Genomic DNA, 27,353 nt, shown 5'->3' on the forward strand with positions numbered 1-27,353 from the left:
ATATATATATATATATATATATATATAGAGCTTTAAACTTTATGCTTGCATTTATTATCCACGAGAGAGATAGAATTATTTCTGTCTGTCTCTCTTACCGTTGCTCGAGTAGCAAATCGTCAACGGTACTCACGACACATTGTGATCTAATCATAGGATATCAATTTTCAATAATACGCGTCCAAAATAGCAAAAAGCAAATATATATATATATATATATATAATTGCATCGATGACGTGTAGATCACTTAGATGAGCGTGAATTCTGGTTTATGTGACGAGTAAATCTATGAATAAATTCTATGTTACAATGTTATATAATTACATCATAGTTTCTAAGGATGTCTACGTAGTGACGGTTTTTAGAGTAACCAGAATCCCAAGGAACTTTCACTTGCATTGTAGGTATCATCGAAAAATTGATACCAGAGATAATTTGAAAGCGCGTCAAGCGCGATAGCATTGGTAACATATTTAGAAGATACACGGTATGAGATTGGGTGCGGGTAAAGTATACGCGAGTCCCTCTTTCTCCGATTTTCAGTATTTTGTAAAGTCTGGTATGTGCAAAAATGAAAATGAATATCGTCAAATTACGTGATCTACGTCGTAATTACCTGTACTAACTTTATTATAGCGGCTTAGCGTACCTTGTAATCTTTATATCATACTTTTCGTATTATATAGCTTACGACGATCAATGAATCTATACCATTGTATCTAAAATTCAATTATATTCTGATTCTTCAAATTCATTTTAATAAAATCTTAATACACTGTATAAGTTACAAAGATTTAATTTTTTTCCTTAATTGTAGTTACTTGACAAAGATAACAGGATTTAGAACATATAAGATGTAAAAAATAAAAATTCTAGCTATAAAGTTTAATTAAAAGGATAATACTATGATAAAATAGTTTAACTTGTTTTTTTTCAAATAAAATGAAAAAAACAATATTTTAATTTAAATATTCTTTGAATCGACTTTATATAACGCACCAGTGTTTCTTTGAAATATAGAAATATGACTATATTTATTGTTTATATATTATAGCAAAATTTACAATAAACAAAGAAAGGGATGCATTAAATGTAAACTAATTAAGAAAAAACTTATTAGTTTATACAAATATTAAAAAGAGTAATATTTACAAAATTGTTAGATATATAAAATCTTTTATTTATACGAATTCTTTGCTCGCCAATCGAGAAACTCGTCGAACTCGGCTTCATCACCACTTGATACATCATCATCGATATTTTCTTGTTTTCTATCGGTACCCTGCACTTGTTCCATACATTTTGCGAGATCCATTACCCTTTTATGAAAATTAATTTATAATTAATATCTTTTTTCCTTACTTCATATACTTCATATATACTTACCTAGACCAATGCCTAATTTGTTCCTCAATTTCATCTAATTGTCTTTCTGTTGTTGCTTCCTCCTGATCGTCAGCTATAATTTGTGCAGATTGCGCAGTTTCTTCCTTAATTTCTTTTTGAAATTTCTCCCATTCTTCTTCAATGGGGTCTTTGTATTCAACGTTACGAACCTAAAAACAATAATATTTGATATAATACTTGATATAAATTTTCTAAATTATATTTTAATATCCCTTTTTATTTTTTTTGTTTAATACAATATTTCGTTATACAATATTTATATAAAATTTATATATATATATATATTTTTTTTTCTAAACTAATATAAATTTAGTGAGTGAGTTTTATTTTTAAGGCAACCTTACCTTAGCATCCATCACTGGATCATCAAAAAATCCTTCTGGAAGAACAGCTTGATTCGTATCCTTTACTTTTTCTTTTTCTTTCTCTTTTTCTTCCTCTTCAGCATGTTGTACATCCGTAGTATTAACTGTGGAATCTTTCTCTTTGCTCTTTAACTTTTGCGTTAGAACAGATGCATTGTTACCTTTCTTTGAATTATCATCAAAAAAATCTGCTGGTAAATTTGACTTGGCCTGTATCACTGGCTGGCTAGAATTTTTCAATATTCCTTTTATCTTTTTATTTGGGGAAGTATTTTGAGATGGAGATGGAGGCCTTTTGAATGTTTGAACATTAGGTGTTTTTACAGTACTTTCTGTTTCTAGTTTAGTCTTTTTTGCTAACGCAACATTATCTTTGTGTATCTTGGAATTTAAGTGAACAGGCCAAATTGTTTCATTCCGTACCACTGATTTACATAAAATGCACATAAGTTGTCCTGAATCTGAATATGTGTTTATTAGTGTTAAGGATATCTTCAAGAATAATCTTAAAAATAACATCATACTAACAAATAATACAATTTATAACAATATAATATACGTATATAATAACAGTAAAATACATATATCAATATATTTCATTGAATAATGAAATCAATTCAATTATAACATGATCATATCATATTCCTCTCAAAATGCTGTAATGCAGTATTTACAATAAAGTTCTGAACATTCGATAATATATAAAATTAAGCTTAATAAAAATATTATACAATAAAAGCCACTGACAATGCAATTTTAATTAATTCTTTAACATAACGTATTAATATGATGAAGATAAAATGTACGAAACGCATGTTAACCTCAAATAGCATTATAGAATATTACAAAAAGGATATTTTGCCAACGGTGAGTCGATCTTTTTAACGATTCCGAATTTCTTCTTGTGTTCATTCATCGCTTTACGCAGATCGTCCTGCGTCAGTTTTCTTTTTAAGGACATTTTCACCAATTTTCACTCGATTATATCATCACGTACGACGAAATACAACGAATGATTTGTAGGTTATGTTTTGATCGCGCCAGATCATGCTCATGTTTCATATCAATCATTGGTCATATCTGTTCGACCTGTTACACTTTTCACACTTAAGATGAGATATATTTGGTACTGAAAAAAGAGAAAGCGAAGAGACTGAGTGTCAAAAGAATGTATTCGGAAATGTGTTGTCTGAATGTACTCAGATGTCATTTTATCCTTGTTGTCCATCTAATGTTAAACAAGAATAAAACAATATCTTGGTATACACGATTGACTGATAATGACACGACTCTGATGAAAAAAAATTTACAACATAATATTCATAACATATTTCATAACAATTTTAAGAATTTTTATATTTTATAAATTTATAAAGAATTTTTGAAAAATATTTTAAATTTCTTTAGATTGTATAAGTTTTTTTCCGAAAAATATAAAACGAAAAATCTTGAAATATTTCAGAATTCACATGAGTATATAAAATATATTTATAAGAATTTAAAAAAATAGATTTTCTTAGTATTTTTGTGTCCTGAAAAATTCAATTTTTATAAATAAATCTGACAATGAGAAATTTTTTAAGTTATAAAATTGAAGAAAATTTACGAAATTCTGAAAAATTTGTATAAAAATTCTCTGAAAAAGTATATAAAGAATTTAAACAAATTTTTGTTCGCCAGCTTAGTATACGAATAAATAAGAAAGTAATTTAATGGACAGTTTTAAAAATTATTAATAAGAATATATTAATAAATAAAATGTAATAAAATTCTTGACAAATTTTCGTGAAGTTAATTTATAGATTTCTATGTTGTAATTATTGTGTCAATTTATAGATGTCTATAAATTTATTGTAATATATACTTTGTGTATATTGTAGTGCATATTCATGGGTGTAAAGAATTTTGTTTAAAGGGCTGAGACAAATTGGAATTAAGACTTGAAACTTTTAACCTGAGGGGAAAAAGACGTAGTAATTAAGTGAACTTGGATTTGAGTGTATGTTTCATATATTATTTTTAATCAACTACACTAAAGATAAATCACAAAATCTTATATATTTAATTTACTAATTTGTTTTATTTTTCTCTTAAAATTGTAAACTGATTCTTTGAACCGAAAAAACTTAAATTTAACACAAACTTCAATTTACAATACTAGTCGTCTTGGATTCTAAGAAAATTTTTCTGTTCAATTCTTTGTTCTTTTGTAAAATCAATTTCTTGTAAATACTCATTAAGCATAGTTTGTAAATTTTTTGTAATTATTTTTGTTCTTTTTTAAAATTTGGAGGGGCACGACCTCCTCTGCTCTTCCTTGGCTATGCTTAGCTATATACATATATAGCACATACATATATGTATATACATATATTTGTACACATATATTATACATACATGTATTATATATTGTATATTGTAACATAAATCATTATTTGCAGCAATAACGAGAAATGACCACTAATTATGCAACAAATCGACGTCGAAATCATCGTATCAAATGAATGTCGATTCAATGAATGTTCATTCGATGAATAATTTCATATAGGAATGCGCTAACTACTAATATATGAATTATTATGACCTGCATCTTACGTGCAGTGTGCATTTTGCATAATTATTTTCTTATATAGATATACACTTATGAGTACTCCATCATGGGTATCCTCGTATCAGAGAAATAATATTTGTTTACACGAAATTCTTTTTAATTTATTTCTTAAAAATATAATTATCTTGAAAATACGTTGTAGAGCTAAATTTTATAACAGAGCTGAATTTTTGTTCTCTCTTTCTCTACAAATTTATAATATGTAAAAGATGGACTCTTGCGACCACGTTATTTGCAATTAACATCATTTTTATGTTTATTCTTTTTCAAAAATTATTTTGATAGCGCATTGCACTATTGATTCAAATGTCACAATTTAACGACTCCCGGTCGAAATATTTTTCGCAATAAATTTATTTATAGTTTTTCAACATATTAACATTTTTTTAACAAGATGCTTGATTGAACATCAAATTATTAAAATTGCTTATCAATTTAATTCGTGATATTATTTATTATAGTAGTTTAATTGCGTTTATAAGTCCGGAAAACTAATTCGGCGCAATTTGAATGATTACAAATATGATATAGTATATGCAAGTATAATTCAGACTGAATTATTTAAACATTAAAGATCTAGCTTTGACCGTTACAGCTATTACCTTTATTTCGTATTGTTAAATTCACAATTTAAATATCACAATTAATAAAATTTATTCTATCTCATTATTAATAGTCATTAACTAATAATCCATTAATAATTCAGAAATAAATCATTAACTAATAATTCAGAAATACGTTATTTAAATTTTTCATTAAATATTTCTCAATTCTATCTTTATTCCAAATAATCCAATTTATCGAAAATAGATTTTGTGATGTGCTGCAAATTTATTTATAAGTAGAAATATAACAAAATATGATGACATAGATTGATTACGGAAACTGAACAGAATTTGTCATTTCGTAACTATTTAAATATATTTCATTACATTTCATTATATTTCATCAATTCCGTAGTTATCAAAATACGAGTTTAATGTGGTCGTGGTTGACGTCAATATTCTATTTGAATCAAAAGATAAACTGCTGACATACTGCTAACATTTCGCTTACTGGATATTGTAATGACACGTGCGTAGAATTTGTAGTAGGTAAGATGAGATAACGTAAAAGGAGAATTCCAGTTTTCAGAGATAGCAGTTATTTCATAATAGAGAGAGATTCAGAATAGGAGGGATAGAATGAAGAGGTTCTATATATATATTCCTTATATTTTAAATATAAATGCGAAAATTATGAATCCATAGTTCATGTCTATTCTCAGAGAGGTCTCTCATGCCAACTCTAAATGCAAATTGAAATTCTAGTCTATGATGTTTGCTTTTATACACACAGTTGCGAACATTTGAATCGCTATACACGTATATTTGAAACAAGATAATGAATAAACTGCATTTTTTGATACAATAGCTTTCAGGCTTTTAGGAATGATTCAATTCGGATTGGCCATAATTGAAAGCTTACGTATACATTGCATAAGAAAAGTTACATAAATTATCGCTGTTTAATCTACCCATCGATCTCAAATGATTAAAAATTTACAATAGTCCGCGAGTTTTAGGTTGGTATTTATAATCAGTTTTTATTTTCAACACCGTTTTAAATTTTACAATCAGGAAACGAGAATTGATTAAAATGGATCGAAATTTTTAATTCATCCAAATTTTAAATGGAAAAACTTTTTTTTTAGATTCGATTCAATTAGATTAAAAAATTGCGTTTTCTAAAATTTTGAATTAAGCAGTACCCACTTTTAAAAATTGAACTTATTTTTCGAATGAAATGCATTGAAATATTCATTCTCCTATAAATGAACAAAAAGAGATATTGGGCATCGAAATGGATTCAGATTTTCAGAAGTAATAGTTTTCAATAGTCGCATTCGCGAATATTGAAATAAAACTTTTTAAATTCATTTTAATCAATTTTAGTTTTATAGGAATATTGTAAGCCAATTACAGGTCGGAATTAGTTTTAGCATCTTCCTTAGGTCGTAAAATAAGAACGAATTATAGCATTTATAATCGACATTCATAGTCGGTTTATATTTCAAGTCTTAAATAATAATACTTTTTATGCTTATTTCTATTAATGTAGATTAATTTTAATTTCATTTTAACTTACAGTTTATCTTTTTCTAATTTTTAGAATTAGAAAAAGATAAAGAGTAAATTAAATGTAAAGAGTTAATTTTACATTTAACATTTGGAACCTGACTTTAAAATACTGATATAGCTTTATGATTGGTTTACACACTCTCTCTGTTAGAAATGTTTTTAAATTTCGTTAACTTTTAATATACACTGTTAAAAATTTCATGAAATTTAATATACTTTTAAGTTGCACAATTTGAATTTAGTTCTATGACATTATATTTAATTTAATGTATTTATAACTGAAAAATATGTTTATGTACATGTACATGAAATTTAACGTATTTTTTATGAAATTTTATGAAATTTAATGTACTTTTCATAAAATTTTATAGAATTTAATGTACATTTTATGAAATTTTATGAATACGTTCATTACATTTAAGTAACTATACTATAACTTGATTTACAGTTAAATCATTCATTATTTTTAATTTCAATTTATGATTTCATGACCACGAGCTTCATTTACATGTAAAGGATTTTTAACAGTGATTAGATATCTTAAGACAATTTCAAATATAAATTTTAAATATAAATGAATACTTTAAATGATGGATTTTGCATGTTTTAGCCTTGGTTGTGAAACAAAAGTATGTTGGAATATCGAACAAGCGTCGCTTAGCGACATTTAATGTATATTTAGATTCATATTACAAGTTGTACAATATTATATAATGAAAGCGAGATTTGAAGTTGTTGGAAATAATTTCTCGATATCGTATACAAATATGAATGTATTTTTATGTCTCTCGTATCTACGGTACAAATATATTCAAATCTAGATGCATTCGAACATTCATATCTTGTATCTTCTTTAATTCGCTTGGCTTATAATTGCAATCGTAGTATAAATTTTTATATTAATTTTTTTCTCTAAAGAAACGAATAAAATCGTATTAAAGGGGATATTCTTGGTGCCTAATTATTATTTTTGTGTAAATTTTTACAATTTCCAACGCTCCGCAAATTACGCTTCGATTTTTAATTTTTTATATATCAAGAATAACATTGATAATAATTTTTATGCTGAATTATCTCTCATCGCCAACAGTTTCCACATTTAGAACACATCGTAGACGTGCGCGCGACTTCACGCGCGTATTATTTAAACGTACCAGACAACATGAACAATTCCGAGTGACTAATTATCGTAACGCTCCCTCGGATGGGGTGCGTGGGAGCGTGATTGAAGTATGGAAAAAGTCGCGGGGACGACAAGAATGATTATCGGATAGAGGAGAACCGGGAAGAATCGAACGTCGTTGGAACGTCGCCGCATCACGTCGCGTCGCGTCGGCAGGTGCACGAGAGCCGAGAGGGTAGTTTGTGCGGCGCAGTGGGGTGCGCGCGGGAGCGAGCGGCGCGAGCTTACGAGCGGGTGACGTCACGTGGCGGCCGGCGGACCAATCCGGACCGGGCGTTTCACTCCTGCCAGTCAGTTTTCCGGCTGCTAGACCAGGCGGACGCCATATTGCCCGTGGCCCAGTGGTGGCGGCGGCCGCCTGTGTGTGTTTATATCGTCGTTACGCGGTTTTCGCACGTTTTCGTATCGTGGTCCGTCGCGCCGCGGATTCTCGTCGCTGGCGTGACGTTACGTACGGGTGCGCGCGTTCCCAGAACGCGCCGTGCGCGAAACGGCTGACTGTACGGGTTAATCGCGACAACAAACAGTGCGCGCGGTGTTCGTCGTGTTTCACGGATCTTCGAGCGGTCGTATTTCGTAGATCCTTCCAAGCGGTATCCCGGGCGAAGGAAGTGACAGATCGCGGCAGGCAGTAGTGCCTCGTTGTCGTTCGTGCCATCTTCTATCGTTGTTTCCGTCTCTGTTTCTCTCTCTCTCTCTCTCTCTCTCTCTATCTCTTTTCGTCCGTCTCTGTGTCTCTCGCTCTCGTCGCTCCGTATTGGACCGTTCCGGAGCACTGACAGCTCGCGCCTGGAATCACTGTGTGTTCTCATCACTCGTCTCACCATCCCCTGCGAGGACTTCTACGTGACAAGGATGCCAGTGCGTAAACAAGGTGGTAAGCTCGTACATATACATCAATTGTCCGATTCGTTGATTTAGAGGAAAATTGTTGGCGTCGCGTGGGAGGGGCGGTTGCAGGTTGCGGGTCACTCGGTCAACTGTCATTCGGACTGACAAATCGCATGCATCCCCTTCTCTGCTATTTCCTCCTGTTGTAATCTCGTTGCTTCGATATCGAATCGCATTACCCTACAATTTACGAGCGAAAGAGAGGAGTAGCATGATTATGCGCGTGTTACGGGGTTGGTCAGGTGTTCAGGTAGTCGATTATCGTGCAGGCGCTGCGCGTCGTTCTTCGCGACCTTGAATTTGCGCGATTGACGTATGGAAAATGACGTATTTAACGAATGTGCTCTTCGCTTGATCGGTCCTGATAACCGCACGAAACTCGCACGGGGCATTGGCCACATGTAACGAACTTGCGACCCTTTTTCGGAGTGGAATGAGAGCTTTTAAAGAGGATAGATCGTTCGTGATTTTGTAATCCTACTTCTTTCGTTAGTCTTACACATTCGCATAAATTCCAACAATGTAGGAAAATATCATTGAAGATGAAGCGCCGTCTCATATTTTTCGATTCGATCGCATGTATCATGATAAAATATAAACAGTGTTTCCAGAATTAGCGGAAGTTGTGCAAAATTAAATCATTAACTACGCGTCACGTGGCAACCAGAATTGATTACTGCATTTTGGGTAATTCGAATGAAGGAATATGTTGGAAATTTTTATAAATTCTTGCAGAGAAATGTATATTTAATAATCTATAATAATTTATAATATGTGTAATATATAATATATATATAATATAATATATAGTTTATGATATATATATATATATATATATATATATATATATATATATATATAATTTATAATATATAATAAATAGTTTAATTTTTAGTACACACGATTGGGTCATTCGTGTCCTGTAAGTAACCCTTTAATGTAATCATGGGACAATATTTTCGAAATCATTATGAAATCCCCATAATATAATTCAATTATAGTACATGTAATCACAAAAAATCATTGTGTAATATCAGATAAAATTGTTTATTTTATCAAATGACTTCATATGTAATGAAGAAAAATAAAATTGTGATTGGATGAAATCATATGAAATCAAATAAATTGTATCATATGAAATCAAATGAATGTAATCTGCGGAACATTTCATCTAGTGATTTACTTTTTTACTCACACATTTCTTTTTTTTTATTAAAAGCATCAAGTAATTAATTATAACATTTGTATAATAGTTATTTTAAATACTCTAACCTTGTAAATATTTTCCGAAGATGTTGAAATAAATGTAAAAATCACTTAATAATTTTTGTATGTTTATTAAAGTGATAAAAATTAACCTGGGACATATAAACGACTTATCGTGTAAGGATTAAAGTATGACGCAAAAATTAATTCTGAGTTTTATTTTGTATTTTTAATCTTATAAACTTTTTATTATTTTGTGAGGACGAGAGTGAGAATAATTTGATAAGTGCAAATGCATTACAAATTAAATAAAGCTTATTGATCGTACATTTAACTTAATTTTCATCTTCAAGATTTCACAGGCTTTATGAATATTAGCTTTATTGGCGATTTTGATCGTATCGCAAATATTTAGATTATAAATCTATTTTGTTTATCTTATATTATCTTCTTTTTATTGAAAGAATTTTATGAGAAAAAAGTAAAAACTATTTATTAACAATTGCAGGATTAAGTATAAAAAATATTAAATTTTAATGAATATCTATTTGAATGGTTCTAAGTAAATATTTAGTAAATGTAAACATATATTTATTCGAAATACATTTAGTAATATGTTTACATTTAGTAAATATTTATTTACTGATTTATAATTGATGATTAATTATTAATTTGATTATCACTTTTTCATTGAGTAAATGTTTATTTACTGTAAATGTTTACTTAATCCTATTCAAGGAAATATGTATGAGTAATTTTTTTTTCAATATAATCCATCTCATACTGAAAGAACGATTTTGCTGAAGAATTTAAATATTTAGCTTGATATAATTTGAAAATAATTTTATTGGATCGTCAAAGTAATTATCTATGTAATATACTCAAGCTGGTTGTTAAAATGTCAAAATCTTTTGCAGCATTATTCATCGTGCTTGAGTTTATCTACGTAATTATTTTGACGATCTAACAAAATTATTTTCAGATGTATTTATTTAAATTTTTAAATACCTAAGCAAAATTGTTCTTTCCATGCAAACTTAACTTTTTATTTACGAGATCATGCAAGCTGTACAAAAAGTTAATCGCATTATTTTCGAGCTGTTCAATTTTTGTGTATAATCGTAGGGATGATAACGGAAGTTCGATATCGGGAATTCGTTTTCTCGACGAGATCACTATTCTCTGTGATGTGGGCCAGTTGGCTGGTGGCGTGTTGCAATAATCGCGTCATCGTCGTCGCAGCATATAAGCTGTCGTTCGTTGTTTGAACAGAAGCCAAGAAAACGCAATAATTTCGGCTCTAAGCGAGGCTCCTTTGCCCGCGATAATACCGACGTGTAACTCTCACGGCCATGGGCTCGGTCACCATCAGACGTATTCTGTTCTCGAAATTCTCATCGCATTCTCAGTTGACGGCATATTTTAGCGGGTGCTCTTTAGAATGTCAACCTTGCTCCATAATCACGAGAGATTTTAGATTTTGTTCTCGTCACTGCTCTTGTCGTGTAATGTGTAATAAAACACTCTGTTTATTATGCATGACTAATCGTGAGATAACATTAATTCCGATATAGAAAGGATGTTTTGCTAAAGTATCTAAAAATTTAGTTAGACAATATACAGATCTGAAAATAATTTTGTTGGACTATCAAAATAATTATATAGGATTGTTAGAGTGTTAAAACTTTTTGCAGTACAATTTATCATGCTAGAAATTCCTACGTATTATTTATACGTATAATTATTTTAATGGATTTAAATAAAATCAACAAATTATTTTCAGATCTCCATCTAGCTAAATTTTTATAGATAATTCAGTAAAATTTTTTTCTATGGACATTATACATTACAGTATCTCATTACGTAAGTATTGGATAGCGATCATGTAATTTTTTTCCTATTATTGAAAAAAAGAATTTGGTAATAGCTACCCTCGAAATAATTTCAAATGTTCGATTAATGTAACCACAGAAAAGAACAATTTTGTTGAAGTATTTAAAAATTTAGCTAGATTTGAGAATAATTTTGTTGAACCATCGATAAAAATTATATTAAAACTGGTTACTATTAGAATGTCAAAATTTTTTATAGCTCATTGTGTTTGAGTTTTATATATAATTATTTTGATGATGCAACAAAATTATTTTCAGTCTATTTAAATTTTTAGTAAAATCGTTTTTTCCATGCAAAAAAATTATCTTTTATAAATATTTAGTATCTCACTAATCACTAATACACAGTAAACACAATAATAAACCAACTATTTAGTAATAATTATCGTTTAGTAATTGAACATTTGATTGGAGTTATTTCATTCAACATTTGGTAATTACTATCCAGACTCATTTTTCAGTGCATAAGACGGAAACCTAAAAAATGAAAAAATTTTCTATTACTTTAAATAAAGATTTTCATTTTTTCATGTTTGGTCTTAGAGAAGAAGTTGATAATTGGTATCCAAATCCTCTCCATTATATATCCTCTTCATTCGATGTATGTCATCCGAGTACACGATTTTATATAGTCTTAACATTTTAATGAAACTTTTTGCTGTCGGCGCATTGAAAGCACAAAATGTGTTTATTCGCTTATTCTTATCGGAAATTAAATTGATGCATTTTGCAAGTTATATACGGCGAAGGCAGCGAAACTTATTAGATTTACCATTTCATTTCTTGCAAACTTTCTAAAGCACCGCTGGCGTTGTTTTGTTCGAGTGATTCTCCTCGAAAAGAGGCCATCCTATTTTTGCAGAATTTCGAGCTTAATGTTCAAACATAATTCACTTTAGCCATTTAATTAGAATTGCTTAGTCAACGATGTATGGGTATTTGTTTAAAAGGATGTTTCACGTGTAAAGTTTAAATGGAATTTAAACCTGTCAGTTTAAATTTAACTTTTCGCTTAAGTCGCGTGAACGACGGCGATTGCGGGGCCATGAAAATCGCTGGAATATATTTAACGTTGATTCAATGTTTAATTATCGAGGAAAGGAGAGGAAAGGAGAATTGATTGTTCTAGAATGAGATGGGTTTCTTTAAGTTAAGATCTCTCAGAGAAATCGGAAGCGAAATTTGAGACTTCGTGGAGCCTCCAGCCGCATTGAAAACGAGAGACCGCTTTTAATAACTTCAGGATTCGTCTTTGCCAAATCTAACGTAGTATTCTGCAATAATTTTCTTATCGTTAAACCAATTAGTAAGATGAAAGAAATAACGGTAATTATTGTACTTGATATTTTGATGTATTTCGCTGAGTTGCTGTTTACGTATATCGTTAAATTCACACAAATTATATCCAATTTGAATTATTTTTTATCCTTTCTATAGTTTATCACTGCTCTTACCTAATATGTTATTAATTTGATTAAAATAATGAAGTTAAACAATTATATTCAAAGAAATGTATTGATTTACATATTTTGATTCAATTACATAATTTGATTCAAATTTATTATTTAAGTTTATTATTTAAGTACATACGTTAATATAGATTATTTATTTAGTTTTTATTTTGAAACCAATCACAGAAATAAATTGATTTACATTTTGACATAGATAGAATTAAAAATAACAAAATGTTATTTACTCAAGGGGCTTATTATTGCTCCTATGATATATATATAGATTGTTAATTGTTTTCGTTAAAGCTAAAGTCGCACACACTTTCCATAACAGTAAGATTTTTTTGTTTTGATTATTACGGTTATGGTTGACCGAATCGAGCAATGCGATTGGTTGAAAACCTACATTACGTTTATGATTACTGTGACTTTAGGGCTGCGACACAGATCTTTGCATAAAGCATAACGTATAAAAGAGTCAACCTATCTGAATCCTTCCTTTTCTTTTACTTTACGGAAAAAAAGAACTTTGATTGATTAATTCTCTTATGCACTATGCATTATACAAAAGTCTGTGTCGCGGCTCTAAAGCTTTGCGCACAATGGAGGATATTATATTGTAGAAATAGGAATAAATATTAAAACTTTAATCTATCAGAAGTAAGTTATATCTGATGGTTTTTGATAGATTGAAATTTTAATATTTCTTATATTTCTAATATTCTTATATTTTTAATGTTTCTCCATTATGCGCAAGATGTACATCTAAGAAAGATGTACATGACTAAAGCGTCCAGATTCTTTGAGTAGCGTGTCGTTTATAACGTCGCGTGAAGTTGTGCGATTCTGAGGTTAATCCCTGGATACCACGTGTTTTGTAAGCGTGGTGCAGCAACGCGTTAAAAGCGTCTTGTGCGAAAAATCGATATTTCGTGGGGCTCTGGTCCCCAGCTGGGAAGGGGAGGAAACCTCTTGCCGTATTTCGCTGTGTCTCCCTACAAGTGTATGGATCGTATCGCATTCGAGTTTACAAATTTCTGCGTCTTTTGCGCGACGCGATTGCACTCGAAAGAACATGCATGCCGTATAGAGAAATAACGATTGTACGTAGCACGTGCTGTGAGAAAACGAGGTAAAGGTAATGTATTGATTCTTTTCAGCTATGAACTTCTGCGTATGTAGGCCAACGACGGATGTATCCAGAAGAGCATTCGGGCGTAAACAGCGTTAACGCTAAAATAGACACATTCATTGTCGAAGCAACCACGTAACTTCGACAAGTCGCAGATATTTTTTCTTTTTTTTTTTTTTATTAAAAGACTTTCGTTAGAGAGCAAAGAAAAGCGTGGGGAAACTTTCATAGCATTACATTTATCTTTGAGGATTTTCAAGTATAAAATTTATATTCTGTAAAATCATATTGTTACATTTATCTGTGTGAAAATATTCTTGCGTGCAAACATAACTGAAATTATATTACTTTCTTACTTCAAAAATGAGAAAAATATAACTCAAAAAATTAAGTTTCTCAGAAAAGGGAAAAAACCATTTTTTAACTTGATAGAAAATTATTAACTAATCATATAGTATAGGTACAAAGAATATATTCTTAACATAATCAAATGTTTATTAATTTTTGTTATTTACGTTTCACAACTTTTAAAATCTTTTTGAGACGATTTTTTACTTAATTTATTTTTTTGATTGATAGGGTAATGATTATTTTGTTCAGGATAATAATAACTAAAAAAATCAAGTTTTTTTGTATTGTCACTTTTGAAATATTCTGAGAGAAATGTTAGAATAACAAATTTTGATTAGAGCAATATAATTTTTAAAAAGAAAGTTTTTGTTGGTCTCAACAAAATAAATGATCGTACATACCGAAACATTTCTCTCAGTGTAGGGGAGCAATATATTGTTCTTACTTTTATTACGGTCGGCGAGACGTTTTTAAAAAATTTTCTTTTTGTATGTATGTTCAGTTACTTGGTCAAACGTTGCACTGCGGCGCGCTTCTAATTTGTAAGACGAGACGCGCTGCAAGGTCGTAGCGACCATGGTTTTCAATTTCTGCGGTGCATGCGTTTTTGTAGAACTCAAGAAGACGCCAAGAGATAGAAACATAGGGAGTCGTGTGATGGTTTATGGCTCGGTAGCTCGCTTAGCCCGACAACCTGCAGGCTTTATATATTTACTTGTACATACTGCACTGTGCAAGCATTCACGTATAATATACGACTGCACGTGATCTTTCACCCTTTATTGACTAATTGGATATTGTATGTTGTTTTAGAGCAGATATTATATATTTAATTTCTGTACACACATCTGTATTAAAATTTAAAAGTATTATAAAAAGTCATGTATTATTGAACCTGAAATTTAATTTGCATTTTTATAAAGCATTTATATGAATCATTATGCTATTAATTAATTAGTTTCATTAATAAAATTATTATTTGTTTTAGAATAGATACGAAATCAGATTTAACGAAAGATTTAGTTTTTATACATGTTATTTGAAATTAAAAGGTCGATATATTGCTGCCCTATTTCTAAAGTGATATAAATCAAAAGAACGAGTTATTACCATGAATGAATTAAGTAAACATTATCCTATCAATAATCACAAGTGAATTAATTTAACTTCATAAAAAATCATCATAAATAATAAAAAAAAAGTTTTTTTTATGAAAGATTTTTATGAAAAGTTGTAAAACTAAAATAATAAAAATTAGAAATGACGTTAAGAATATTCTGATTAGTAAATATTATTTGATTAGTTAATAATTTTTTGTCGAGTTGAAATATAGTTTTTTCTCTTTTCCGCGAAACTTATTCTTTTGAGTTGTCATATTTGAAGAAAAACAATACGCACACACACACACACACACACACACACACACACACACACACACACACACGCGCGCGCGCGCGCGCTACCTGCAAAATTTTTAGAATTTAAACATTGAAAAAATTATAATATTGCTATATAAAAGTGCGCACTCTTTGCATGATAAAATTTAAATGGCAAAATATAAATATCTTTTTGCGAAATGAATTGTAGCGACTTTAAATAAATTAAATTCAAATTCGATTGATGTCTGAAATATCAGAAAACATCGTGGAGACCACCGTTAGCGTTCTATGAATCGTTCCTTTGTTCTTATATACTGTACCTTCGTATACATATATATATATATATGTACAGATACGTTCTCGCTTATGATAGAAGACGCGGCAATGAAGGACGAAAGAGGAGATGACGTGCCTGATAATGAGAGCAATGAATGAGAAGTGGGGCGAGAGCGTATGTGTGCTCTTCCCAGAACAGAGATGTGTTCTCCGTGTTTTACAGGAGTTTAGATATTTACCTATGTACACATTATATGTATAGATGGACGGTGTGTAGGTGTTTCGACAGCTCGGTTCGTCTATAGTTATGCTCGTCGTACTTTACAGTACGATCTCGTGTCTGGGAAAAAGTTTATTACTTTCAGCTTGAATATTTCTGTGTAAAGTCTTCAGACTGCGCGATGCTTAGTCGAATACTTTCGTTGCAGCTGTTTGCTACAGTAATGTTTCCCGCGAAACCGTAATAAATATTGTTGCATGATAAAATAATATGACATGTCATAATAGTTTTAAAATTTACGTATTTTCAAAACTTTTAATTATAAATTTTGTCTTTGTTATTCCATAGAAGGATTTATTTTTGCGAGGATTTATATTCCTGTTAATTGTAATCATCGATTGTACGTAAGTTTTTACGATCGGTATTTTGAAATCTTTTTCGAAATAGTAATCAACTAGAAATTAACGGTCTAAGAATAATATTGAACGGTCTAAGAAAACATTGTTTCAGAAGAAGAAAGCTGTTAGCGATAGAGCAGAATAAATTTATTCTCTCGACGTTACGAATAACAATGGGATGCAGATTCGCTGGACGGCTGCGGAAAGCGTCTTATTAACTGTGTGTGTGTATGTACGTGAATCATTAATATTTGTAGCAGTTTGGATCTTCCCGTAATACTTCCAACAATGATGCTTGGGTTTCTGTATTTTCGTCATACGATGGTAGTATAATTCGGCGAGCTTCATAATAAAGCACTACTGCAAAGCCCGTTGTCGCAAACAACAGCTGCTTATACCATCTATAGGTTGGTACTCGTTATATTCAGTCCGACGACACCCGTCACCATTGTTCTCTGCGACATCGTCGATCGGGAGTGGCATGTTGGCACTATTCTTAACTCATCAAAGAAAATAGACATTTCAGCGAGATTTCTAACAGGCGATAAATTAAACACGTGTCTCGTTATATTCTCGTTAATATGCTTTATTCATATAAAATTTCCCCCTTCCTGTTACTACAAAATTCGTGCAAAATTCCACGATCAGCATCGAAAACAGATTTTGCGAATGTTGCTTTTATAATTTTTGCAAATTTACAATACAATATTTTAAATTTATCTCCTTGAAATGCAAACCAATAGATGATCGATGTCTCTATTTCTCGGTACAAATCCCTCAAGGCTAAGGTTGTCGCGATTCAATGTGTTGGAACAAATTTCGATCGCTCTCAATTAAAATCCAATTAGAAAATTTTCGTAATGGATGATGTATTGGTTTCATGAGTCTCGGAATAATTTGTGATGTTAAAATACGAATGCGACGTTGGCAAGAAATATATTGGGATCGGATTTCGTCGATTCCGAGCAGTTCTAGGAATATGTATACCTATTCACAGGTGCACCTGTATACCTACTCTTGTGCAAGTTTCGCCGAAACAATTCTCGCCGGTGCTTCCCGTGTGCGAAGTTCGTAGATATTTCATCGCATTGGTTTCTACCGTCAGGCCATCGTGCATCGGGGTTAACCGACCTCGTTAATGTTCGTTCAAGCTAGCAAGTATGCGCGTTGTTCCGCCTTTCATAACTTCCTATCCCTTTCCACTTCGCTTTCTACGCGTTTGCTTCGTTCGCGGTATTAATCTCGGGCGGATGCGACGCAATTAAATGTGCGCAGCTGCGATTTTGTTCTGACTTCAGATTTGTATTACTAATCGGGTTTACGTAACAATTAACTCGATAATTTAGACTGATACACTGGCATTGAAGTCATGAGAACAATGGATATATGAAAAAAAATGAAAAGCATACCAAGATGTTAAATGCCTTAGTATATAGGATTGTAATAATATTTCTTTGTTGTATAGGGTGAGGCACTTAACTTGCATACTTTATAAAACTTATAAATGATAACTTATACGAAAAATTGTTATATACAAAAGTTGTATGATTCTGATAGATTATTACATAGTGTATAAATTTTTTTAAAAATGTGGAAACGTTCACAAAATTTCTAGCTCAACTTTGTTTTTTAAAATGAGTTTTTATATTTTTTTGCCACTGTTAGAAGGTACGTTTAATTTTGCGTTCAAATATTGATTAATCCAAATCTAATAGATAATGAGATATTCAAGTCATTCAAGGAAACAAAAACGAGGACTTAATATCTTAGATGAATGTATATTAAGATGAATATGTGCAGAGAGATATCATTCATACTTAATTGAATAGCATAGATGAGAATCGGTTATTCATGTTGGTAAACATTACTTAGGAAATACTGATGGCTTAATCATCTTATTACATTTATCTCCAACTCCTATATGGATATTTATTTCCAACTCCTTATTAGTTTCTATTTCCTTGAATATCTTGTTGTTTAGGTTGTTTATAGGTCAATCAATGATAACATATTTAAATGCAAAAAATTAAATTTATTTTTTAACAATGACACAAAAATTGTAACATTTATTTTAAAAAATAAAGTTTTTTTAAGTACCTACTTTGACACTTTTTAAACACTTCTATACTAAGGAAGATTTAGGTATGTATCTCACTATTTTGAAAATTTTGGATTAAGATATAGAATTTATTGTAAAATGTAATACATAACATTAGGTGCCAATGGGCCAAAGACTTGAAGTTACAAAATTTTAAAGTTTGAAATAGTCGCGCGAACATGAATTGTAGTCGAATTACAGTAAATAGCTGGTCATTTCGTCGTGTTTAAGACCGACTAAGATTTTTTATTTTTGTTACTGTTTATTTCTTTTTGCATTTTCAATTAATACTGTGACTCTGCAAATTAAAAAATATTTCAAAAAATTTATTTTTATAAAAACTATGAACCTTTGTCATAAAAAAATAAAATAAAAAACAAGTCATTTACAAAGATACTAGAAGATTTGCGGGTTGTCACTGTGTTCTTATCCATTGCTAATGAGAATGTTTCGTGACTAATTAAAAAATATTTCAAAAAATTTGTTTCTGTAAGAATTATATGAATCTTATCATAAAACATAGAAATAAAATAAGATACGAGTCATCTAAAAAGATACCAGAAGGTTTGCGATTTATCATCGTATCTTTATTCATTGCTAAATGTTTCGTGAACTTTGTTGTTCACTTCATCAGATCGAGGATCAGTGCCCTGATGAAGTGAATAGCAAGGTTCACGAAACATTGGCATTAGCAATGAATAAAGACACGATGGTAACTCGCAAACCTTCCGGTATCTTTTTAGATGACTCATATCTTATTTTATTTTTATGTTTTATGATAAGATTCATATAGTTCTTACAGAAACAAATTTTTCGAAATATTTCTTAATTTGCAGAATCATAGTATAAATTGACAAAAAGAAATAAACACTAAGGAAATTAACAAAAAAGATTCATCTAATCTTAAAAACGATCGGCTATTTATTACAATCCAACATGTATGCGCGCGATCATTTCAAACTTTAAAATTTTGTAACTTCAATTCTTTGGTCCATTGGCATCTAAATACGTATTAAATTTTACGACGTCAAATTCAATATGTTAATATCAAAATTTTTCAAAATCCGTGGAATACAAACTTGAATCTCCCCTTGTAAAAAAAAATGTTTGATTGAAAGTGGATAAACCAGAAGATATTGATTAAATCAATTAGAATTCCAGTTATCCTAATTACGATTTTAGTAGATTTAATCAGAAAATTTTTTAGTTAAATCTATTAATATTGTAGCTAAGATAACCCAGAATTCTAATTAATCTTGTGGTTTGTCCATTTTTAACCAAATATTTTTCTTAGTGAATTATAAAAAAATTTTCACACAATGTAATGACTTCTTCGAAAACATATAATTTTCGTATATATTAATTTTTCGTATAAATCTTATAATTTTCAAGTTTTTTAAACTTATAATTTACAAGAAGTGTACAAATTAGATGCCTATATATTATATATTCTAGTATTATTACTTACAAGGGAATCCTAAACTGAATTTTTATGAAATCGTTGTTTTACCGATTTAATAAGATTTATATATGATTTCATGACATTGACACACACACATATACATATCGCTATAACATATTACTATCAATATTGCACACACATTCATATGCATAAATTTTCGTTAAAGATTTTGATATCGAATTAGATGTGTGTCTAAAGTTTAATTCTAAGAACTCTGTTTCTTTATGTAATCTACTAGTTTAGAGACTCTAATTTCGTAAGTATAGTTTGTAAAGTTTTTTATGAGTATTAAACGAATATTGTTATATTTTGGTAATTCTAATCACTATATTAGATTAAGAAATGATAAAGATTTTATAATTTCTTAATTGATTAAAAAAATTTTGTTTTTCTCGGCATAAATTCCACTAGACAAGTATTAATGTTATATTTTAACTCTGAAAAAAGATTCTTAAATTTGTAAAAATAACACATACGAAAATTTTTTATGAAAATTATTGCGTTTAATTTATAAAACAGACTTGTAAAATTCTCTCAATCATATTAGTATCTTTAAATTTGAGGTACTAATTTTTAAATGAAAATGATATTTCAAGTTACATGTTAATAGATATCTTTCAGTGTATTAACAAAAAGATCCAGAATATACGAGATAATGATGAACATAATGATTGGAGATATCATTCTTATAAACTTATGATATTTTTCTTTAAGAGATACAGTTTTCTACATGTACAATGGAGAAATGTCTTCTCATATCTCCTCCAATACTTGTGCAACTTTGGATTGTAAGGCATTTTATCTCCGTTGTATATATGTATGTATGTACATATAATAAGAAGTAAGGCCATGACACACAAAAAACTTAAATAATAATAAAGTATAAGCAGTAAGCGAATTGGCGAATCACAGCAGAGATCGTAAGGCCACAATGTAAGCAATAATAAATTCAGTATGTTAATTTCCTTACTGCTTAATTTCCTTACTGCTTTTTGTGCTATTATGTCTATAACATGGCGTTAAATATATTTCCAGCATTATGTTATTATCTCTTGATTCTTGAGTCAAGTGACCATCGCGAGCAACAATCCATAGCTATGAGCCATATTGATTTCAAATGCATGCTGCTATAATAGTGTTGCTTTATTCTGAATATCAGGAAACTTTTTTTTGCTGAATATTATATAATATTATATAAATATAAATAACCTTATAAATAGTGATATTCGAGAAATATGCCGCGATGAATTATAGTAAATGTAAAAGTGCATCCAGATTATCGAGCCGAGTCTCAATCGCAAGCCGAACATGCATCTCTTATTGAATCAAACCTCTGAAGAAGTTTGGTTCCTTTGAAGAAACTCAGCTCGCAATTCCGCTTGATAATCTAGATGCATCTGTACGAATATATATAATATTTTCGTAAAATAATAGACATGTATGTTCTTCATCACGTAAATATACCTCTAATCATTTAGTACATAAAATATGTCTCCACATAATGGAGAACTTTTTATATATTTCAAAATATTTTAATTTTTATTTTTTGTAGTACTTATATTCCTTGTAATTAGGGGAAAGTGATGCAAGTTGTAATAGAGGATCAATTGTAATAATACCATAATAATTTTATTCTCGACTTTATTTATCGACGAAAGGTTGAATTGCGTGCGCGATTGCATAGCTTTAACGGAAGTAAGTTATTGACGAAAAATCGACTGGGCGCACGCCAGTGCAAACTTATCAATACCTATTATTTGGAATCAATATCAAATCATAAATTTTGTTATTCGCTGTTATTTTGTTTCCACTCAATAATTTGTCATAAAATCATTTGATATGAATAATATATATATATACACACACACACACACACACACACACACACACACACACACACACACAAAATGTTTTGCAATAAGCATATATCAATTTATTACTTACATGTGAATTTAATCACATCTAATGGAAACAAGCGGCGATGATTGCAAAAGTAACATCACAGTGATATCGATTGTAACATATTTAATCGTATTACAGTTTGAATTATCAATTGTAAAGATGTGAGTCTTACGGAGAAAGTCAAGAAGACTGGCTATAATACATAGATTGCAGAAAATATTCAAGCTGCGTAGATCACAATCAATTTTTCACTTGCTTAAATATGATTGAATATTTGATATTTGATTATTAACAATAATTATTTTTGCTTATAATGTTTGAGATTTCACGGTTATTATTTTTTGTTTTTTTTTCATGTTTCTTAATGTTCATTAGCATAGTGTTGATGTGTTACAATTGATACTCTGAAGTGGTACAATTGACACCATCGTGTCGATAGTAATAATAACAAGCGGCCTTCAATGATGAATATTTTTTTATAATTTGTTGTGTTTTTCTAATATTTATTATGTTATATTTATTATGTTATTTCTAATATCTATTATAATCAACTTCAAAGAAGTTCCTTGTTTTCATATTAAATATATAAAATTAAAATTTTTGTGATTTATAATAAACTAGTAGCAAAAATCTTTTTTTTTACAACCAACACTACTCTCTCCTACATACTTTTTGAATTCTTTGGAGTGCAATCATTCTAAAGAATTAAGCCAGTTTTGAAAAAGAATAGCTCAATTTTCAATCTTTAAGAGTGAGATTTCACTCTTCAGAGTGACAATTCAATCTAAAAGTTTTTAGAGAGTAAGGTTTTTATTTCAGCATGTACTTCCAATTTTTGAAAATGTATGCTTAGGCTAATGAGTTTTAAAACAATTAGTTATATTAAATGAGGTTTGCTTTACTTGAAACTTGAAGAGAAGTTGACAGAATTTCGATTTATTAATCAAATTGGCATTTTACTGGAAAAAGTTGGATCGAATAGTACATGACTTCACATACGGGTATCACATACGTAATAACGGTTGTACTGTTGTATGCTTTAACAAAGCAATAGACTTTTTCGAAAGAAAAGTGCTCACAAAGTCGACGCGTGAAAAGGTCGACAAACTAGATGCGAAGTTGAAAGGCACCACTGGTTAGATGGAAGGGTTTTTCATGTCATGACATTATTGGATACAGCTTTTGGCAAGACTCCTCTTGATCGAACCACAAAATAACTGAAGAAAGAGGTCGGAGTTGATGATTGAAAATGCGGGTTCTTTACCGAGATTTTGCAAGTAAGCGGGTCGACGCTATTGCGTATTCTGGTACATTTCGGAAGTGGATTAACAGCATCAATAGAACGATCGTTAAATGATTAAACGGTGCATGGAAGAACTAACTTGATTAAATCTTCTTTTATTCGAGAGTACATTTTCTGAATAAGTTACATTTATTTATTTTTTTTTTATATGTATATGAAGCGTATTTAAGAGAATAATGGCTTTATTGTTTCTCACACAAAATATTGTGGATGTGTCTTATTCTGAGCTGGTCCGTAATGTATTTGAAGCTTATCGAGAACTGAACGTTTCCTTGAGGGAAATTCTGAATGACGAACGTGTATGTATATATAGATGAAACGTTGAACGAGAATTTGATCACTAATGGATGGTGCATTTGCGGAGAGGATTCGTATCGATTAACATCAAGGTGAATGGTACAGCAAAATCGATAGAATTATTCGTGTCGCAAGCATTACTCGTGATGTGCTCTGGCGAATCTAATTGTGCACGTGGGAGAATAATGTAATTGTACGCGTACGCGTGAACTCGTCTAGTTTTCGTACTCGATGGCGAACGATTAGCACGCAACGGAAAGATAATTCTCCATTGTGCTTCGATATCGTTACATATTGCTATTAGTCCCATTATTTGCCCATACATATCACAATATGCGCCTGTAATCAGACCGCATGACATTCTAAACACGCTGTAAATTATTTTGTTTCCCTTCATGAATTATGCCTGTTATTATTTATGTCATACATCACTACTGTATTGTTAATTTGATCAATCGGAACGGTTATGATCGATTTTGTCATACTCGTTACGGCGAACCTTTCTACCATGTTGCGTCGTTCGTTCGGTCAGTTGCATATCGCTCCAATTATTATTGGCTTCTACTACCGTTACCGGGTTATAATGGTTTCGATACATTTGGCACTGAACACGCTAGTCGTGGCTGCCAATTAGTATCGATGGTCTGTGTCTCGAGATTGTAGTTCACTGAGCGTTGCTGCACCACGTGGTGTACATTCGCGTATCGATCGCATTTATTTGTATTCGCTATATGTACCTGTACATTGTTGTTAAATCTCACATAAGATCAATGTTTGTTTCATAAACTATTTTATTATTGTAAAAATTAAAAATTTATAAAACTGAAAAAATAAAACACCATTTTAGAAGAACTATTGTATCAGAATTCAAATTTAGAATTTTATTTATAATTTTATGTACCAATATAAAAAAGTATTTGAAGAATATGTAAAATAAAAATAAAAAAAATTTGTACGTATACATAAAATGTGTATATACATAAAATTACAAATGTGGGGTATTCTAAATTTGACGCAAATTATATTTAACTTAATTTTACTGCATTTTTAAATATTATCTCTGTTTTATTACGTATTTTTATATAAGAAAAAGATTAGTAAGAGAGTTTTTATAATCTCACGTAAAAATGATTAGAGCAATGGTTTAAGTTCGGAGTTCGAATTATTCAAATAATATATACATATATTTGATATTTGATGAAATATTGTTATCGATAAGGAGATGCGTTGTAATTTAACTTTCCTAATGGAATAGATAGCGTTTGCAATTCTAATAATGATATAGGACCATAGAATCTCTTTCATCTATATGCACGTATTAGTAAAGTTACACAATCCTAGTGCAGACGTCGATTTCCGTTTCACACATCGCACACATCGGTTAAGCGTCGCGGGACGTCATTAAAGTCACATATATACATACGAACACACATATACGTACAAGTCTATACACACACACACATACACACACATATGCATATCCTTCTAATGTAGGACGCAGCCGGCAAGGCTAAATTTAGGATAAGATGCAGCAGTCGAATTTCGAAGCGTGCCTACGCTTGTCGCTAACCGGTCGACTGTCGAAGCGATTTTTTTCGTTTCACGAATACTCCAGTCGCGAAAACTCTTTGATCTGCCTGTAGAGATTCACCTCGGCGAGTGTGAAGAAAGATCGACTCGTCTTCTTCAACATCCGCGACGTGAGAAATCGGCGCGGTGGAGTTCGCGTTAATCTCCACGTATCACGTGTCGTTAAATGCCACGTGTTGTAAGCACGACAAATAAATATAAGTCGGTTGGGCGGATCGCCAGGATCATTGTTAATTTTGAGAATGTATATACGTATATATAGTATACGCAGTAATATTGCGTGGAATCCTGGATTATAAATTGAGGTGGAAAATGATGAGAGAGATGATTACTATAGCCACATGGAATTATGAAAATTATAACTGATTAATTGTGCAAATTTATTGTAACGACATAAAATCAAATATTTTGTTGGTATCTTTTTAGTAATTATATATTTTAGAAGGAAATATTTTTTTAATTAATTCTATTCTCATTCACAAAATAGTTAATAAATTTTTGTCGAATTTATTGAAGAATATGCTAGAATATATTCATTAGCTAACAATACTCATTTTGATAATACTTGTGTACACGTGTGTATAATAGTATAATAGTGTAATTTTCTGTATAAACATATGATGATATTTTGTGCTGACATTCTTTTCAGAGTGACCTCATACTGTATAGCTATTTATTTGTTATGATCGGTCGATCATTTTTGTCAGGCTTGAGTAACTTTTAGAGTAATTTTTTCACACAATTGTAAACTTTTTAATAACTTAATGGTTTGGGAAATTAAAAAGATATTTTATATTGACTTTGAATGATGTAACGTAAAATATTTTGATAAAACATGAACTGATTCGCTACGAATATAGAAGTGCGTATTAAATCACGCAGTGCGCGATATGTGGGCGCCAGTGATATCTGTGGTGTGGACCATCATGTATATGATGCAGCGGAAAATAATGCCGGGAAATCTGAGCCAGGAGATGGCGAGGAATTTGAAGGGTAAATTATTCTAAATTGTATACTATTATTTGCATGTTCGCATATCAGTCAATTTTCATTTATTATTGTATATTTTATTATTTTGAGTTTCATTTCCTTCTCGATTGTAATATAAGTAGAGACGCAAGGAAATTTAATTAATCAATTGTAATTGAACGATATTATGTGAAATAAACGAAATTCTAAAATAAAGGGAAAAATAAATCACACAGCTGATTCGATAAACGTAAATTATTCTTTGGCTCAACTTAATATTTTTTAATTTAATATTTTTGCTTAGCTCATTGTTACATAACACTATTCAGTGCTGATGGTTTGATGGTTAGACGATCGTTTAAATAACTGGAAAATTTCGCTTACAGCGAAGTCGAAACGTCTCTTCTATAATAATGAAATAATCGTATGCCTCGTGTGGAACTCGTTGATCATTTCGCAACGGAGATTTACGAGGATCCACAATACGTAGAATTCGGCTGCAGTACAAGCATGCGGCGGACGTCGTTACGCGACTTCTGTCTCAATTTCTATGCTTGAATACAATCTGCGTGATTTAGATGCAAGGTCATGTTAGGCTTGGTGGAATTCGTTACGATACGGGATGTGCCATTCCGAACGTCGAATTAGCGAATTAATTGGAGAACCGTAGCACGTTTATTGTTTCGTACCATCGATGTGGTACTTACAATGGAAAGCGGCTTTTATTAGCGGCTCTTTTATAGGAATATTAAAGTAAATAGATTTTTTGAATAAAAAGTTATGTGTGTAATCATTGTCTAAAATCTGTTAATATCTCTCTATTAATTAATACCTTTTCATTTTCTATTA

At 30.6% G+C, this 27,353-nt stretch overlaps 1 protein-coding gene across 1 annotated transcript; it reads right to left on the bottom strand.

Annotated features, from left to right (window-relative positions):
* Positions 1-1,178: 1,178 nt before the first annotated feature.
* LOC105627776 (zinc finger protein 830) lies at positions 1,179-2,734 on the bottom strand. Its single transcript, XM_012209056.1, has 4 exons — positions 2,631-2,734; positions 1,753-2,242; positions 1,388-1,557; positions 1,179-1,320 (listed from the first exon to the last, which is right to left on the bottom strand). Exons 1-4 carry the CDS (start codon positions 2,732-2,734, stop codon positions 1,179-1,181), a joined length of 906 nt encoding a protein of 301 aa, XP_012064446.1.
* Between the last annotated feature and the right edge of the window lie 24,619 nt (positions 2,735-27,353).

The sequence above is a fragment of the Atta cephalotes genome (genome assembly GCF_000143395.1).
Source record: "Atta cephalotes unplaced genomic scaffold scaffold00010, whole genome shotgun sequence".
Classification (NCBI taxonomy): Eukaryota; Metazoa; Arthropoda; class Insecta; order Hymenoptera; family Formicidae; genus Atta; species Atta cephalotes.

What these genes read in the sequence shown, in the direction of transcription:
- LOC105627776 (XM_012209056.1), bottom strand. Translation starts at nt 2,734, where the DNA reads ATGTCCTTAAAAAGAAAACTGACGCAGGACGATCTGCGTAAAGCGATG. An exon ending in ATCCAGTGATGGATGCTAAG is followed by an intron (nt 1,558 to 1,752) that starts GTAAGGTTGCCT and finishes TATTGTTTTTAG; the next exon opens with GTTCGTAACGTTGAATACAA. An exon ending in CAAATTAGGCATTGGTCTAG is followed by an intron (nt 1,321 to 1,387) that starts GTAAGTATATAT and finishes TTTTCATAAAAG; the next exon opens with GGTAATGGATCTCGCAAAAT.